This window comes from Callospermophilus lateralis, chromosome 13 (genome assembly GCF_048772815.1).
Source record: "Callospermophilus lateralis isolate mCalLat2 chromosome 13, mCalLat2.hap1, whole genome shotgun sequence".
Taxonomy (NCBI): Eukaryota; Metazoa; Chordata; class Mammalia; order Rodentia; family Sciuridae; genus Callospermophilus; species Callospermophilus lateralis.
The window spans coordinates 77,641,549-77,658,932 of NC_135317.1; the positions used below are offsets into that span (position 1 = coordinate 77,641,549).

Here is a 17,384-nt window from a genome sequence, read left to right on the forward strand (position 1 = left end):
GAATTATTAAATATCTGTATAGAACTTTTCTAACATAATCCTTACTATATTGAAGTAATGATGCTCCTAATAACATCCCCAAATACATATTAATGGATTAACTGAGATCTCATATCTAATCTATTATGGGAAAATAAGATGGAGAAAAGCACCTACTCGAAGAAACAGGAGGAAGTTCTTTATATCCATCCAACTTTCCGAAAAAATAAACTAACCTAAGTATATAAACAGGATTTCCTAAAACACTACTCTGAATTTATATATAATACTCTCATTAAATCATCTGCCTCAACATACACATTGAGAAACATGATTTAATAATAAAAAATCAGAGAATTCCCCTTTAGGATCAAGATAGGGTCATGGTTCATAAAAGCTTATCATATAAACATAGGCAAATCTGCTTCAAAAATAAAGAAGATGGCATAACTCAGCATAACAACTTTAATGATATAAAAAAAATTCAGACTTTAGTAACAGGAGTCTTACATATAAGGATTCTAAAGATACAAATTCACATATTATATAAAGATCTGAAATGCCTCCAGATTCATTTCTTTGAGAGGCATATTATAACTCAGGAGCACAGCATTACTAACAGATATGGAGTTTTTCAAGGAAAAAAAACCACACTTCATAATTTTATTTCCTCTCTTTAGGAAAAGTCAGATATCTACCCTTCTAAATGCAAACAGTTCCAACAGATAAACATTTTAATATTGGGTCTTTTCCACTTAAGGAATTCAATTTGTCTTTGTTTCTTAAAAAAAAAAATTCAGAAACTAAATAAGTTATTTAAATGCATAAATGTTTAAAATAACTCAGTTCTCAGAAGAGTATCTGACACACTTATAATGAAACACTACTATAAATTCCTGCTTAGCAGCATATCTTGTAAATCATAGTGTCATTTTCTTAAATCTGTACATGTTTTGCTTATTAACTCTGAGATCAATGAATTCATGGTTAATCTTATATTTAAAAGATACTTCAAAATGAATTCTGAAGAAAATATGAAGTTCAACTTAATAGTCTTAAAGACAAAATAGCAAAAATCACCTCCCTCTGGTACCTCAGAGTAGAACTCTCTTTGTTATCTCTGATTTCAGAACTATTTACTGGATGCTCCTATTCAACTGTTCTTAAAAACTGAGAATTTTCATTGATGTCTTACCTCTTTAACAGTGAACATTTCACCTTCTGCACCTGCTGCCTGCAAAATCTTCAAAAGTGGCAATTTTGGTCGTACCTGATGTAAACATGAAATAAATTTGCTATTTACATTTCAATTATATTGGTCTCAAATCCTACGGAACAAGCAAATTTCTTTAAATACTTTCTTTTTTTAAACAAACTCTGGAAGACACTTATCACTTAATAATGTACAATCTGCTCTGTATAAATCCTAATCAGTGAATGCAGCTATGTTTGTTCTTCAATTCAATTTCCTAAAAATTTAAAAAAGAACAGGAATGCCCAATAATGACTCACCTTATTGACTCGTTCTGGAGAGATCCTGCAAACACTATCAGATGTTGAACACTGGGCAGAGGTGGAATATGATGTCATTTTGACTGAAGAAACTGCAGTCTGTTGATAAAACTAAAAGGAAATGTATATATAGAAAACTGTGTCTTTAGCACTAAAAAAATAAAAAAAGTCAAAGAAAGTAAATAAAAAGACACATGTAGGGCTGGGGTTGTGGCTCAGAGGTATAGCACTTGCCTAGCATGCCTGAGGCACTGTGTGCGATCCTCAGCACAACATAAAAAATTAAAATAATAATAATAAAATATTGTGTCCACCTATAACTAAAAAATATTTTTTTAAAAAGACACATGTAACACAGATATCTATCAGAGCATTCTACATAAATGTAATTTACTCATGCTGAGGTTCTCCGTATCTTCCAATCATTTTCTAGTTCAGATCCTGCAAAAACTTAAAAAGTTTAACTGAGACTAAAAACCATCTATGTCTTCAGGTGAAGCATGAAAAAGAAACAGGTTTGGGCATGCTCCAACCTCCATACTGATGTAAATGAGTAAATTGTTTTAGCTGAAAGTCATTTACAATCATTACTTCCTCAAAGGATTTCAAGTTCCTATCTCCTGGTGATGTGAAGACCCTCTCTGGAAGACAGATGTAAAGCTGGAGAATTGCAAAGATTCCAAGCATTTCAAGGAAAATCTCAGCAACATGTTGGAACATGTCTCACTGAATAAAGTGAGAGTCAACATTTTCAGTATCAGCTTCTGAGGGTTGAGGATATAGCTCAGTTAGTGGTGTGCTTGCCTCCATGCACAAAACCCTGGGTTTGATCCCCAGCACTACCAAAAAAAAAAAAAAAAAAACTTCTGAATGCACCAAACCTAAAAGGAGCACAGCCACTAGACACTTAAAAAATGGGTTAAACTGGGCTGGGGTTGTGGCTCAGTGGTAGGGCACTTGCCTACCACGTGTGAGGCTCTGGGTTCGATTCTCAGCACCGTTATAAAAAAAAGTTCACTGGCAACGAAAAAAAAAAACTAAAAATGGGTCAAACCAAGATGGACATATATCATCAGAGAAAAATGCAGCATGAATTGAAAGAAAATTGAAAATTGTTCACTCTCTACTTCTTAAAAAAAAAAACTATACAGAAGGAAAATAAATATTTAAATTAACTGCTTGAGTTTACCTTCAGGTTTTTAAAAATAGATGGAACTCAGTGAAATTTGTGACTTACAAGTCACATGGGGAAAAGGGTGAAAGGAACTTAGAAAAACAAACAAATGCACTGGCTGAAGCTAACAAAATCCCTTATTCTTCAGAGAAAGCTAAACTATAACAAAGTAATTCCTCTCTGCCCCATTAGCTTCCCTTGTTATAAAAGGGAGTCAAAGAGGATATAAACACAACTTAAATCCTTAAATCTTTTAAAACTGGCTTTTAATTTGTACTTCAAACCCTACAAATATAAAAATCACTTGATCTCCTCAAACCTGCCAGTTCTGCAGTCTTCCCCCTCTCAGTAAATGGCTATTCCAGCCTTCCAGTTGTTCAGGTCACTAACTCATGAAGCCACCCTTGACTCCTCTTTCACTCCACACCCAGTCCATAAATAAATTCTTAAGCTGCATCTTCAGATTATGTCCGAAATCTAATCACTTCTCACTACTTGTTATTACTACATTAATATAACCCAACTCTCTTAATTGTATCAGGAGAGAATACATGAATAACAAACTGTTTCTCATATACTCTCACTCAACAATCCACACAGACTTCTGTGACCTATGGTCAACCAATTAAGAGCATTTGGGCCCATCAGTAACCAACCAATTCTGCAGCAGACACAGCTGGGTATCCTCTAATTTTACCTGAAGATAGTGTCAGATGCTGTTACCGCTGTTGACCGGTGACGAGTCCTTGCTTCCCCAATGTTGAAGAATGACACCAGAGAAGCATGCCGAGGCAAGGTCAAAGTAGAAATTAGAAGTTTATTAAAGGACAGCAGAAAAGACTTCTCCCAAAAGATGGAAGTGCAGCTGTCTCTCCATTTTATAGTTTCTTTCAGTGATGGAATGTAGGTGGGAAGGCCTGAGGAGTGGGACACAGATGGGCACTTCCGAGTCAGCATCTTCAAGTTTGCTATTCATTAACATTTCTCTGGGATGGACTACCTTTAAATCTGCTGGGGCTGTTCATTAACATTTCTTTGGGATGGACTTTGGCCTTGGGATTTTTCCAGGACTTCATTAACATTCCAGGAGAGTTGCTCAACTTTTCTGGAATTCATTCTCAACATGGCCTCCATTTAGATTTCACTCAATATTAGACTCGATTTACCTACACTGACTACCTAATTTTAAATCTGGCTTCAATGCTACAGATTGAATGATCAATCCCAGACTGCACCCCAATGCCAATGCTAAAGCTGCAGCTTGTTTTACCTGTGCTTCCAACTGAATGGCTACAAATCAGGATTCCCACAACCCCCTCCTCAGAACCAATTAATTTGTTATGGAAACCACATCTAATTTATTATAAAGGATATCGATGAGCACCAAATGGGAAGCACAGGGCAAGGTATGTGGGAAGGAGTAAGAACATTCCAAGACCTTTTCTGGGCAAACAACCCTCCAAAAACCTCAGCTATCAAAATTCTGTCCTTTTGGGCTTTTATGTAGGTTTCATTACATAGACTGATTTGCATATCATAGGCATCAAGGGCCACTGAAGATCAATTTAACCTTCAGCCTTTCTCCCCTCCCCCAAAGGTAGGGCTGAAAGTCCCAACAGTAATCCTACCTTGGATTTTCTGGTGACCAGCCCCCATCTCATAGCTACCTAGGGGCTGCCAGCCACCAGTCAACTCATTAGCATACAAAAGGCATTTATCACTTTGGAGATTTCAAGTACTCCTGAAACTGCATGCCAGGAAACTCAGGTTAAATTTTTAAAAAATGTACACACACATACAACACATGCACATGCGCATAATATCACTCCTCTTTAAAGTTTTCTGCTTCCCTGTCCTTTAGTTCCTATCCTTTTGTCTTCACTTAAGCGTCAGTCTGTCCATCAGTCTGTCCCTGAAGTCTCCCAGTGACCAACCATTTTTAATAAGTGCAACTCCCAACCCCCTGTATTACTGTCTCCTTTCCTGCTTTATTTTTCTCCACCATCCTTATTACAAACTATAAACTATACATATTAATATATTATTAAGAACATAAACTCTAAGTGGGCAGAAATTTATATCTATTTGCTCATTAATATATGTACCAGATCCTTTAATATAGCTGGCAGAGTTTACAAGACCTCATAGCCTGAGTTTTTTTGTTTTTTTTTTTTTAATGGGATTTTGCACCCAAGGGCACTTAACCACTGAGCAACATTCACAGCCCTTTTTGAGGCAGGGCCCTGCTGAGTTGTTGAGGCTGACTCTTAACTCAGGATCTTCCTGCCTCAGTCTCCAAAGTTGCTGGGATTTACAGGCATTATGCGCCATCATGCCTGGCATATGATCATACTTCATGTCCTATTTAAATAAATGTGCTTGGCTATAAAATTCTAGGTGGCTTCAATACTCTGAAAACTCTTTTGTTTTCTTGCATCTAGTGATACTGCAGGAAATTTTTATTTGCTCCCTTTAAATGATCTGTTCTGAGATCCTAGTATTTTTCTTTTGCTTTGATCTTCTTAATTTGACTATTAAGCTAGGACTTAATTTGACTCACCTAGGAATAAGTTTTCCTGATTTCTCACCTTTAGCATTCTAGAGAATCTCAAGCAGAGGTCTTTGTAACTGAAGGAGAATTACTCCATTATTTCTTCAAGCATTTCCTCCCTTTTATTTCTCTAAAACTTCTATTAAATCAGATGCATCTCTACATTTACTCTACTTTTCTCCTTGCTTTTTCTGTGTCTTTTTCCTTATTGTAAGGTTGTACCATTCTGTTATGCTTCCCATGTATAATATAACCATTGTATTCTTCATACCTACTATTTGTTTGGTTCTCCCAGTCCCTGTGAATTCTTATTTCAAATTGTTAACATCTCCCTTCATTTCTTCTAGGATGATTATCAGTAGCTAACTTTAAATTGTTGGTCAATCTGTCCTCACGTTTCTGTTCCAATTAAGCCTATATAGTTTCAATTAAAGTATTTGTGTCCTTCAACTGTATTTTTCTGGGGAGATCTGATCAGGTACTCCCACAAGTGAAGCATATGGGGGAAATCCAGACTCCAGCCCATCAGCCCCTGTAAGCTGGAGAAAGAAATGAGGGCTCCAGTAGAAAGCTCCACTCCAAACCAGAATCTACAAAATCACTCCTCAGATCAGGGTTTCACTCTTTGTTCCCCAAGGACAGAAACATGATGATAGAGATTTACCAAGACCTAAGGATAAGGGACAGAGACTGCCTAAAGTCTTTGTCACCACCTGACTCCCAGTTTGTTTTTCTCAACTCCTCACAAGCATGGGTACCAAGCATGGTACTTGAGGGGAAGTGAACTAGAAATCTCTGTCACAGGTGTGGAAAAAGGTAAACTCCAAGGTAACAACGCAGGAAAGAAATAGGAGCAGTTTTCCAACAGTTCCTTTTCCCTACTGTTGTATTCTTACACAGCCATGCCTGACACTTATTTCAAGACAGTCCTCTCTTCTCCCATCAGTTCAAAAAGATCCCCATCACCCATTACTTCTCACAATATTTTCCTTTTATAGTTCTTCCAGGTACGACTTTGGGGAAGGGAGCCAGCAGTCACGCTCGTTCAGCATAGAGATGGGAACAGAAAATGACTTCTTGGCAGTTTTGAAGAATTTAAACCACAGTGAGGGTTTCTTACATTAACACCTGGTAGAAAGTGTTGTCCCATTAAAAAGATAATGAATATAAGAACCTTTTTGAGGAAGTGTTTCTGAGAAAATGCAAATATAAGAGTAGCTCTTAAAAACTGTCCTTTTGTAAAAGAAACATCTAGAAAGGAAATCTACAATCAGTAAAGAATCTGTATCAGGAAAATGGCTGATGAGACTTTTATTACCCAAGAGACTTTATCTGCATAACAAGACAACCTTTATTCACCATACAATTCCTTCCCTCATTCTCCCATAACGCTTGTGGCCATCAACCCTAGAACCCCCAAAACCCAATGCCTTCTGTAGCTCAGGAGGTTATACAAGTTTCAATATTTGACCTTTTTTCCAGTCTTTATTTTGTGAGAATTTGTAGGTACATGACTGTTTTTTTTTTTCTCTTATTAATGTCTTATGTTAACTCACAGCCCAACGAATCTAGAAAGGTAAACCATTTTTCACAACTTATAAGAGGTACTCCCATATACAGAAACTCAGGTAAACCATTTTTCACAACTAATAAGAGGTACTCCCATATACAGAAACTCGTTCCCCTCACAGGGTATGTGTACACAAGCTTTCTCTCTTTTTTTTTTTTTTTGTTTTTGGTACCAGCGATTGAAGCCAGGGACACTTACCACTGAGCCTAGCCCTCTTTTTTAAATTTTATTTAGAGACAGGGTCTCACTAAATTTCTGAGGCTGACTTTGAACTCAAGATCCTCCAGCCTCAGCCTCCAAAGCTGCTGGATATACAAGTTTGCATTACTGTACCTGGCTACAAGCTTTCTTTACAGGTTTTCGACTAATTTTCCATTCCATCTTGGTATTCTCCAAGTCTCCACTTCCACCACTCAACACCCACTATTATGAATGGCAAACTCAATTTGCCTCCTTTACCACTCATCTCAAGAGTTTTTAGCATTAAGTTTTCAAACTGTTAAGTTGTACCCCAATAGGCCTAAACACTCCCTCAGAATTAATGAATAGAAAATAAAACAATGCTTAACAAAATTATATTTTATACCATGGAAACCATTTCTGTTACTCCAAGTAGCTAACACTTACTGAACATGCTTGGGAATCTGAGACAGGAAGATCGAAGTTCCAGGCTAGCCTGGGCAAAGTAATAAGACACTGTCTCAAAATAAAAATCAAAAAAAGAAACAAATAACAGCAGCATAAAATGTGGACTACAGATGTAGCTAAGTGGTTAAGGGCCCTTGAGTTCAAGCCCCAATACCAAGAAAGAAAGAAAGAAAGAATGCAGGGCCCAGTAGCACGCACTTATAATCCAAGCAAGTCAAGAGGCTGAGGCAGGAGAATTGCACATTTGAGGCCAACTTCAGCAACTTAGCAAGATCCCATCTCAAAACAAAAAAAAATTAAAAGGGCTGGTGTTGTGGCTCCATGGTCAAGTGCTCCTTCATCCCCAGTATCCAAAAAATAATAAATAAAGTAGTTGGTTTTTGTTTTTGTGGTACCAGGAGCACTTTAATGCTGAATTACATCCCCAGTCATTTTTGGCTTTTTTTTTTTTTTGAGACATGGTCTTGCTAAGTTGATCAGGCTGCCCTCAAACTTGTGGTACTCCTGCCTTAGACACCCAAGTAGCTAAGAGTACAAGCATGCACCACCATGACTGCCTGAAAAATGAATATAAAAAGGGGTGGAGGTGTAACTAATGATAAAGCATCCCTAGGTTCAATTCACAGTACTACCACATTCTATATTAAGCACTTTTGGATCATGCATTCTTTAAAGCACTTTTCATATAATAATGCATAATCCTTAGGGAGATCCCAAAAGGTAGACAGTATTGACTCAATTGCAGAAAGAGAACTGAAGCAAAGAGAAAGAAAACATGCCCAAATCTTGGAGTACAAGCACTATGGCTGCAGAAGCCACAACTATTCCTATTACCCCCCCCCAATGTGTAATAGGACACAATACAAAATTTATTTTTCACTGGGGGGTCATGATTAAAATTTGAAAGCCTTAGTACTTGTCTTTTCTTTTCTCCGAGACTCAAAAATTTTTATTCATTCTTCTACCTAGGTCAAAAGTCACTTCCTTAGTCAACAGTTTTTCTGAATTCCAAGGGAAGCTAATGATGTCAAAGCACCTCTATTAAAATACTTACTTGGGGGTGAGGGTGTAGCTCAGTGGGAGAGCATGTGCAAAACCTTGTGTTCACACACACAAAAAAATAACCCCACAGGGCTGGGGATGTGGCTCAAGTGGTAGCGCGCTCGCCTGGCATGCATGTGGCTGGGGTTCGATTCTCAGCACCACGTACAACCAAAGATGTTGTGTCCGCCAATAACTAAAAAATAAATATTAAAAAAAAATTCTCTCTCCTCTCTCACTCTCTCTTAAAATAAAAAAAAAACCACATATTTTTATCTTTTCATCTGTGTCCCTACTAGACTGAAATCCCAGAAAGCTGAACAGTTAGTTTTATTCATCTCAGAGATGATAAAAGGGTGGTTTCCACCCTATACTCAGTCCAAGAGACTCCTATATACCTCATCTTCAAATCTCTACCTTTAAAGACAACTATGATTTTAAGAGTAAAATAAAAACTTATCAGTAGCAGAACTAACTGTTCTATAACTTCCTTAAAACTGCGGGAGCCAGGTGCTCGCCTGTAATCCCAGCAGATCAGGAGGCTGAGGCAGAAGGACTCAGAAAAAGCAAGGCACTAAGCAACGTAATTAGACCCAGTCTCTAAATAAAATTCAAAACAGGGTTATCGATGTGGCTCAGTGGTTCAGTGCCCCTGAGTTCAATCCCCAATACGGGGGGAGGCTGTGGGACCTATATTAAACACCAGTTTTCAACTGGCACATGAGAATGAAAACAATTTTTTTCTTTTAAAAAAGAAACTACTACCAGACGTTTAAAACGTGAAATGTGTCCCTACAGTATACTCCAGCACAATCTGCAAAACAAACAAGCCGCCAGGAAATAACGTAAAAATACATCCATAGGGATCTGGTTACAGATATTTGTTGTACAACACTATAGCACAATACAAGTCTTTAAAAGAAAGAATTGTATATATTTATAGAAAGCAGCCCAGGATATAATCTGAAAAACTGAGTGGAAAAATACATACAAAGGGGTGCCCTTATGATTTCAAAATGTGACTTGGGGTACAATCAGAAAGGATAAACATCAAGCAGTTAACATTAGCTAGCCGGAAGAGCTGGGTTAGGAATGTTGGACTGCTACCTTTACACACTTGTGTATTTTGCACTTTTAAGACTTGTGATCCTGACCAGTACCGGGAAGCAAAATATTGTGAAATAAATACTTTTAAACTAAAATACGTTTTCATATTGGGAAATGTACGGGGAGGGGAATGCATCTGAACTGACGTGTCTTAATACCTAAAAACTCCAAATATCTTTGACTCATAATTGTTCCGCGTGCCAACGTCCTAAGGCCAAGAGCAGCCCATTTTCAAACTTCAGCAAGTACGACCACCATCGAGGTGCACTGATTAAAATACATATCCTGGAGCCCCATCCCAAAATAAAGTTTCCGTAAGTCTGGGTGTGGCCCCCAAACGGGCATTTTTCAAATAAGCATTCAAACGAGGCAGACAATTCGCAGTTCTAAAATGATTAAACTCAGGTCACGCCAATATCATCCTTCCCGCTTCACTCTCTCCCCCCGGATCTCCTCCAAAGTGCCTCGGCACTCCTCAGATCCTGCGCCGAGTTAAGCATCTTCAACTAGACTACTTCGATTTTAAGTTTCGGCTGGCCTCCCTCCGCCTCCATTTTCTCTTCCGCGGGCGCGCGTCTCACAGCCCTTCCCCCACCAGCCTTCCTTCCGCCCGGCGCGACCGTTCAGCGCCGCCACCCACGCCTCAAGTTCCTCTAGCCCGCTCCCGCGCTCCGAGGCCCGCACAACTGCGGACCGCACCGAGGCCAGCTCCCCCCTCTCCACCTCCCGCTCCGGTCCTCCCGACACCCCGCATACAAAACCCAAGATCCACACCTTATGGTCGCCCCATGAGTCGCTCCCCCTCGGAGCCCGGGGGGGAGGAGTGGCAGTCGCAGGTCCTAAACCCTCGGCAGCATTTTTGAAATGGCGAGGAATGAGGGCGCAACTTCCGGCCTCCTAAACCCCCATCTCCTACGAGAACTTCCGGCGAGGCCTCCGGAAACCATAGATGGGGCAACTGGAGGACTACGAGAGCTAGAAAGGCTGGGCTCTCTACCATAGAGTAGATCCTAGTCCAGGGAGAGAGTCACGCACCTGGGCGCCTGGAAGTTGAGGTTTCGAGAGAAAACATTTGGGGGAAGTGGTAGGGTCTTGGGATAGTCGCAGAAGTAGCCTAGGAGATCACAAAACAGGGAAGGGAGAAAGTCTAGAACAAAATCAGAGGAGGCCTTCAGCTCGTCGGAAAAATTACATATGCTTCCTTGCCACTGTTCCTTAATGTAATTTATTCGTTGTTCTGCCCCTGGGGTGGCCGGAGAGCGAAAACGGAGCATCCAGCGTTGTCACTAATTGAGGGAGATTAGATTGGTATATTCACAAATAACTGCTAATTATGTGACAAATACTAAAAGAGAGGTGCCAAGAATAGTGAGAAGGAGCTTGCTTGGATCACACAGCCAGGCCATCTGGTCTGATCTCTCCCAAAGCCACAAAAGCGTCTTCAGCAAGGCGGCAGGCAAGCTGCCTTCAACTTCTGTTGCGTCCAGGAAGAGGGCATTACTCCTCACTATCTAATTTCATTTCTTTTCTTTTCCTTCCTTTTTTTTTTCTCCCCCCCCCCCAACTCTTTGTACTGAGGATTGAACCTAAGGGTGCTTTACAGCAGGACCACATCCCTAGCCCTTTTTTATTTTTTGAGACAGGGTCTTGCTAAATTGAGAAGGCTGCCCTCGAATTTGTGATCCTTCCTCCTCAGCCTCCGGAGTTGGAATTGCTAGGATTACAAGCGTGGGCCCGGCTCTCATTTTACTTATTTCAGGATGATCCTGAGATTTGCAGGATATTCTGAACTGTAATATTTTACCTGGCAATTTCTTTCGGTTTTAGTGCAGTCCTTTGGAGAACAGATTAAGGCTTCATTGCTTCCCAGTATGAATACTGCCCAGTTATTTGAAGACAGCTACCAATTCTCGTCTCCAACCCTATCCCTGATTTCTCTGCAGGATAAAGCCCCCTTGGTTTTTAATTTTTTTTTTTTTTTTTTTAACTTTGCTTGGAGTCTCCTGACCACACTGATCGCTCTCTTCTGTTTAAACATGGCTCCTTAGATACCCATGCAAAAGAAAATTAGGCAATAACCTTCCTTAATTTGCAAGTTGCCCCTTGCTCTACTTCTAGCAAACTTCCTGCGTGGCTGGAAGATCTAGAAGCTGAAGAAATAATTCCTTTCTCACGGTTGTTTACAGCTAACTCAAAGGGAACAACCTCTCAAAAAAAGGAGGGGAGGGCTTTTTGGGTTGAACCACTGTCAATCTCACCCCCTCCACCATCCCCTTTGTTTAACTTCCAAACAGGAATTTGTTTTGTATCTTTCAAATAGCATTTGGTTAGTTTAGGTCCCTTCCTACTGTCTCCCAGAGACAATAAAAAGAATATAAATATAAAAATAATAAAGGCTTGATAAGTACGTTAAATATTTATGGAATCTTAAAGAGTAGAACTTTTAGCTGAGCGTGGCAGTGCAGGCCTGTGATCCAAGGGTTCAAAGCCATTGAGAGGCCCTGAGCAACTCAGTGAGACCCTGTCTCTAAATAAAATACAAAAAAAAGGGGGCTGGGGATGTGGCTCAGTGGTCAAGTGCCCCTGAGTTCAATCCCTGGTTGTCTTGTCTCTTCCCCACCCCACCCCCCAAAAAAGAATAGAAATTTTTCCATCATGATTGATACTGATTTTTGATTAATCATTCATCTTCCAGTAGTATTGTTTTTTTTTCCCTCCTTTGACACTGAAAATTGATCCCAGGAAGCTTTACTACTGAGCTACAGTCCAAACCATTTTCCCCCAGTCTTTTATATTTTTTTAATTTGAGAAGTTCTCACTTAATTGCTGAGAATCTTGCTAAATTCCTGAGGCTGGCCTTCAATTTGTAATCCTCCTGTTTTATCTCCCTAGTCTGGGATTACAAGTGTGCACCATCACACCCAGCTTGCAAATTACATTTTTGCTCATTATTGTGAAGTTCAGTGATGTTAAATTGTGTATGTTGTCCAGGCTGTCTTGAACTTTTAGCCTCAAGTGATCCTTCTGCCTCAGCTTCAGTTGCTAGGACTACAGGCATGTGCCATTATAGCCTGGTTACATCACATTTTTTACTCATTTCCTATTTTTTTGAGATTTAAGGGCTAGGGATATATTTAGTGGTGGAGTTCTGACCTTGCATGTGGTGTGATCATATCCCCTAGATGTGATCCTCAGCACTGAAGAAAAAGAAGAGAAGGAGGAAGAAGAGGAGGAGGAGGAGAACAAGAAGAATTATTTAAGTGTTTACAATTTTCTGTTACAAACAATCCTGCTGTTGACACTCTAACTTGTCTCCATGCGCACAGTACAGAGAATTATTGACTGTATATATATTGTTCACTCTATTATGCCAATGTCTTCTCCAAAGTAATTATAAAAGTATACACTCCTAGCAGAAGTGTTAAGAATTCTGTTGCTCGACATCTTTGCCGATCATCAGCATTTTCAGATTATTTAAAAAAAAAAAAGCATGATAGATATGAAATGGTTTCTCCTATGAAATAATTTCCCATAGTGGTTTAGTTTATATGTTCATGATTAATATAATGAGTATTTTTTCCATAATTATTGACTTAAGTTTCCTCATCTATGAATTGCCAAAATATTTTGTCCATTTCTCTATCAGACTGTCTTTTTCTTATTAATCTGTATGAGTTTTTATATAATCTGGATACTAGTCCTTCTTGGTGATAGGTATTACAAATACCATCTTCACATCTGTAGCTTGTTTTTACTATTTAATGTTGTCTTTTGATGAACAGAAATTTCTAATGAAGTAAAATGTATTAGTAATTTTCTTTGTTTTGTAAATTTTAGATATATTTTTAAAGGGACTCTTCCCTGTCTGGGTCATGTATTTTGTTCTAAAAGTTCCAAAGATATGCTTTTCCCATTTAAGTCATTAACTTATGTAGAATAGATTTTTGTAACATAGGATTCCAATTTTATTTTTCAATTTGAATAATAATATTATGGCTCTGTTACTGAATCTATAAACTGAACATAAGTCTGTAGCACTTGAATTAATCATTTCTTCTTATTTAACATTATCATTGAAGATTTTGTAAAAGAACTATAATTCAAGTGGAGCCTTAACAAAACTAGTAGGAGCTGGATGCAGTGGTGCATGCCTGTAATCCCAGCAGCTTGGGAGGCTGAGACAGGAAGATCAGGAGTTCAACAGTACCCTAAGTTCAATTCCCGGTCCCCAACCCCAAAAATAAATAAATAAAAATAAAAAGGGGTATGGGGTGTGGCTCAGTAGTTAAGCACCCCTGGGTTCAATTTGTGGTAAAAATTTAAATACATAAAAACAATTAGGATTTCAAGAGGCAGAGGTGGGAGAAGGCATTTGAAGAAGAGACATGGCATAAAAAAATGGGGAGAGAAAGAAGGACGGTTCAGAAGACACAGACTGAGAAGAGTCCACTTTGACAAATTGTTAGTTGTTGTGTATAAGATTGTGATAATATTGAATCACACTAATATAGTAGTCACTGGCCACAGGTGGCTTGAAATGTGGTGAGTGGGGTGTGCTGTAAATATTTTTATGGTATATATTTTTATATACCATAAGATATGTACGAGGGGGCTGGCGTTGTGGCTCAGAGGTAGTGTACTTGCCTTAGCATATATGAGGCACTGGGTTCGATCCTCAGCACCACATAAAGTAAAATAAAGACATTGTGTCCACCTATAAGTAAAAAATAAATAATTAAAAATAAATAAATACCAGACTTCAAAAACTTAGAAAAAAAAAATTATGTGAAATATCTTGTTGATAATATTTTATATTGATTACATGTGTTGAATAAAACATTATTAAAATTAATTTCAGCTGTTTCTTTTTACATTTTAAAAGGTTACTGCTAGAACATTTCCAACTACAGTTGTGTTATACAGTTCTAGTAGATGGTGCTGGTATAGAATGCTAGCAAAATAGGCCAGGCCTATTTTATGGAGAATTTTGGATGCCTGAATATTCAAAAGTTACTGTAAGGAATAAATAAAATTTTTTTAAAAAAGTTATTGTAAGGACTGCCATAAAAATTTAATGTGTTATTCAATATGTAGTAAGGAAGAATAAAAGGTTCTGAGCTAAGAAAAGCCAGTCTTATAATAGTCCTAATTTCATGGCTCAGTGTCCCATCTAAACACAGCCAGCTTTAGAAAACATTCTGCATTAGTTTTGAGTAGAATTTGCATATGATTTTTATAATAAAGAATATTTAATATGGTAATCATTGTGATTGTTTTTAATATAACATGAATGGAACAAATCTGATGTGTTCCCCTTTGAGTGGGAAACTTAAATATTAATGTGACAGATTTCTAATAGCACCTCACTAATTAAGAGATAAAGTTCTTCCTTTTGCCGGGAATTAATTTTGTCAGCTCTTATGATTACATCTGCCTCCACTCTAATCAAATATGTTAATCCTTTGTTAAAGGTGGACAGCTTCAAGGACTGGTAAAAGAGCAGAACCCATACAGCTTTGTTATTGTGACATCTTTGCCATTAAGTCTTTTTTTTTCTTAAAGGGCCATTAAATCTTGATGTGATCTCATATATACTTTTTTAATATATATTTTTAAGTTTTACATGGACACAATATATTTTTTTTTTTTCATGTGGTGCTGAGGATGGAACCAGTGCCTCATACATGTGAGGCAACCGCTCTACCACTGAGCTACAACCCCAGGCCCCCTGTATACTTATTAAATGTCAGACCAGTTATAAACATTTTATAATGCTATCTTATTTATTCTCATGATCATCCTATTGTCCCCAGACACAGAGAAGCAGTTAATTCAAGATTACACAATGGCAGTCAGGATTCAAACAGACACCCCCTACCTTCAAAACTCAAACTTTGTAGAAGCATTTATCCTTTTAGTTTTTGAGTGTGTGTGTGTATATATATATGCACTCTTTTCTTGAAAAAAGAGAAAGACAAAAGCAAGCAATTTGAACTATTTTAAACAATATTTTCAATTTCCCAAGTTGTTTTTGTCTATATTTTATATTAATGACTGCATCATAACATTCCATATTAAGGCTATACCATAATTGATATAGTTATTTATGTCATTTCCAATAAAAATGCTATGATCAGATATCTCTCCTGTGGTCAGATGTTTTTTATGTCCCTGATTATTTCTTTGGGACAAATTCCTAAAAGTGGCTTTGCTAGACCAAAGCAGTCACTCCCCAATTAAAGATTGAATTGAGAGGAAGCAACAACGTCAGTTAACAAAGATCCTTTAGTGTCCCATACTCAACTCCCCTGTGAGTAATTCTCAACCAGCTCCTTAGCAGAGAGAGAGCTGTGCTCAATTACAGACGGCTGCCAGAGGTAAGTTTCCAACACCAAGATCAGGGTAAGCCCTCCACCGCGTATTCAGCATTTCTGTTTCCGACTCCGTGGGGCTGCTACCCACAATGTACTGCTGGTGCTCTCTCCTGGGGTTTGCGCCCCGAAAATTACTTGGACGCCTTCAGGCGACCTATAGGGCCACCTCACCATCCCTCTTTTCTACAACTTTATACTAGTTCAACCCAATGGTTTCAGAACGGCAGGTTTATATTCTTTCTCAGACTTTTTTCTTGTTGCTGCGGAGTTAGCGCTGATCCTGTTATCAACCGTAAAGTAGGACCCCTGTCTCACAGCCCTTCAGAAGTAGGAGCTCATTTACATTAGATCGAGGTCTGGGTGTTAGGCACGCACGCATTTGCAATTCGGGATTAGTTGGTATTGCTGGCGAGAGGTGCAGAATTTGGCCCTCTTATTTTTCTTCTGCTCATAAAGCTCGAATTTTAAAGTTGAAACCGTTTTCTAAAAAGCCAGAACACGGTTAGGTACAAAAGACTTCGTATTTTTATGTAAGATGGTGTAGAGACGCCCTCTCTTTGCGAGAGCCCGGATAGCTCAGTCGGTAGAGCATCAGACTTTTAATCTGAGGGTCCAGGGTTCAAGTCCCTGTTCGGGCGCTCCAGTTTTTGGCTTGAAAACTGACCAATAAAAATTACATCTGAATTTATTAATGCGTTCATTACTTAACATGCTTCTTATTCTTTTGCGGTGAGAACACGGGGGATTTTGTTTTAACCCTTTATTTCCCTTCCTCAATTTGCAATCCAAAAAAATGTCTCCTTGCTCACAACAACGGCATATGAAACCTCCAAACCCTGTTCACAGTCACTTTTCTCTCTTATCCGCCCTAAGAACACGTTTATCCAAGCACATTCTGAACTCAATGAATCGAATTCAATTTAAAATGGAGGCGCGTTCGGCTGGGCTAACAGCAGTTGGGAACAAAAACCACAGCCGCCCGAACAGGGACTTGAACCCTGGACCCTCAGATTAAAAGTCTGATGCTCTACCGACTGAGCTATCCGGGCGCTCTCCGCATGGCTTGCTCGCAGGTTTACTTGATATACAGGTAACAGATTATTTCTCTCCAGTGGATTAAAATGTATATAAAAAAAACTTTTTTGCTTCATTTATTTAAGGCATGTGTCTTCAAGATTTTTCTCATATTTCATGTTTGATAAATTTCCAACATCTAGTAAATTCTCTAAAACGAAATTAATGGTAGTCGATTACAAGAAAACAGCAAATAAGGTGAACTTTCAAACTTCAAAGACAGGATTGCAACCTCTTTTTATTACACTTTGTCTCTCTTCTATTACTTCCCTGTTAGAACCTCTTAATTTTACTTATGGAGCTAGATTACAGCATTTTTCCGATTGATGAAAAATAACACTTTCATTCAACCCC

General features: G+C 38.5%; 1 protein-coding gene and 2 non-coding genes across 9 annotated transcripts in view; 1 reads left to right on the top strand and 2 right to left on the bottom strand.

Moving 5' to 3' along the window:
* The window catches only part of Mdm4 (MDM4 regulator of p53), a 34,624-nt gene extending 24,161 nt beyond the window's left edge, over nt 1-10,463 (bottom strand). For 3 of the 7 annotated variants that reach the window (XR_013088493.1, XR_013088492.1, XM_076832412.1), the window contains exons 1-3: nt 10,357-10,463; nt 1,492-1,602; nt 1,175-1,249 (exon numbers count right to left, since the gene is read on the bottom strand). Coding sequence is in view for 4 of the 7 variants with exons in the window: in XM_076832412.1 (XP_076688527.1) it covers nt 1,175-1,249; nt 1,492-1,569 (153 nt within the window). In the remaining 3 variants the exon portion in view is untranslated. Of the gene's footprint in view, nt 1-1,174; nt 1,250-1,491; nt 1,603-3,362; nt 3,415-10,356 lie in introns of all 7 variants that reach the window. The other 4 variants (XM_076832417.1, XM_076832416.1, XM_076832413.1 and 1 more) reach the window with 3 other exon arrangements.
* A 6,058-nt stretch (nt 10,464-16,521) lies between these two features.
* On the top strand, nt 16,522-16,594 carry Trnak-uuu (transfer RNA lysine (anticodon UUU)). Its single transcript has one exon. It is a non-coding gene; the product is annotated as a tRNA-Lys (tRNA).
* Nucleotides 16,595-16,932: 338 nt separating this feature from the next.
* Trnak-uuu (transfer RNA lysine (anticodon UUU)) lies at nt 16,933-17,005 on the bottom strand. Its single transcript has one exon. It is a non-coding gene; the product is annotated as a tRNA-Lys (tRNA).
* Between the last annotated feature and the right edge of the window lie 379 nt (nt 17,006-17,384).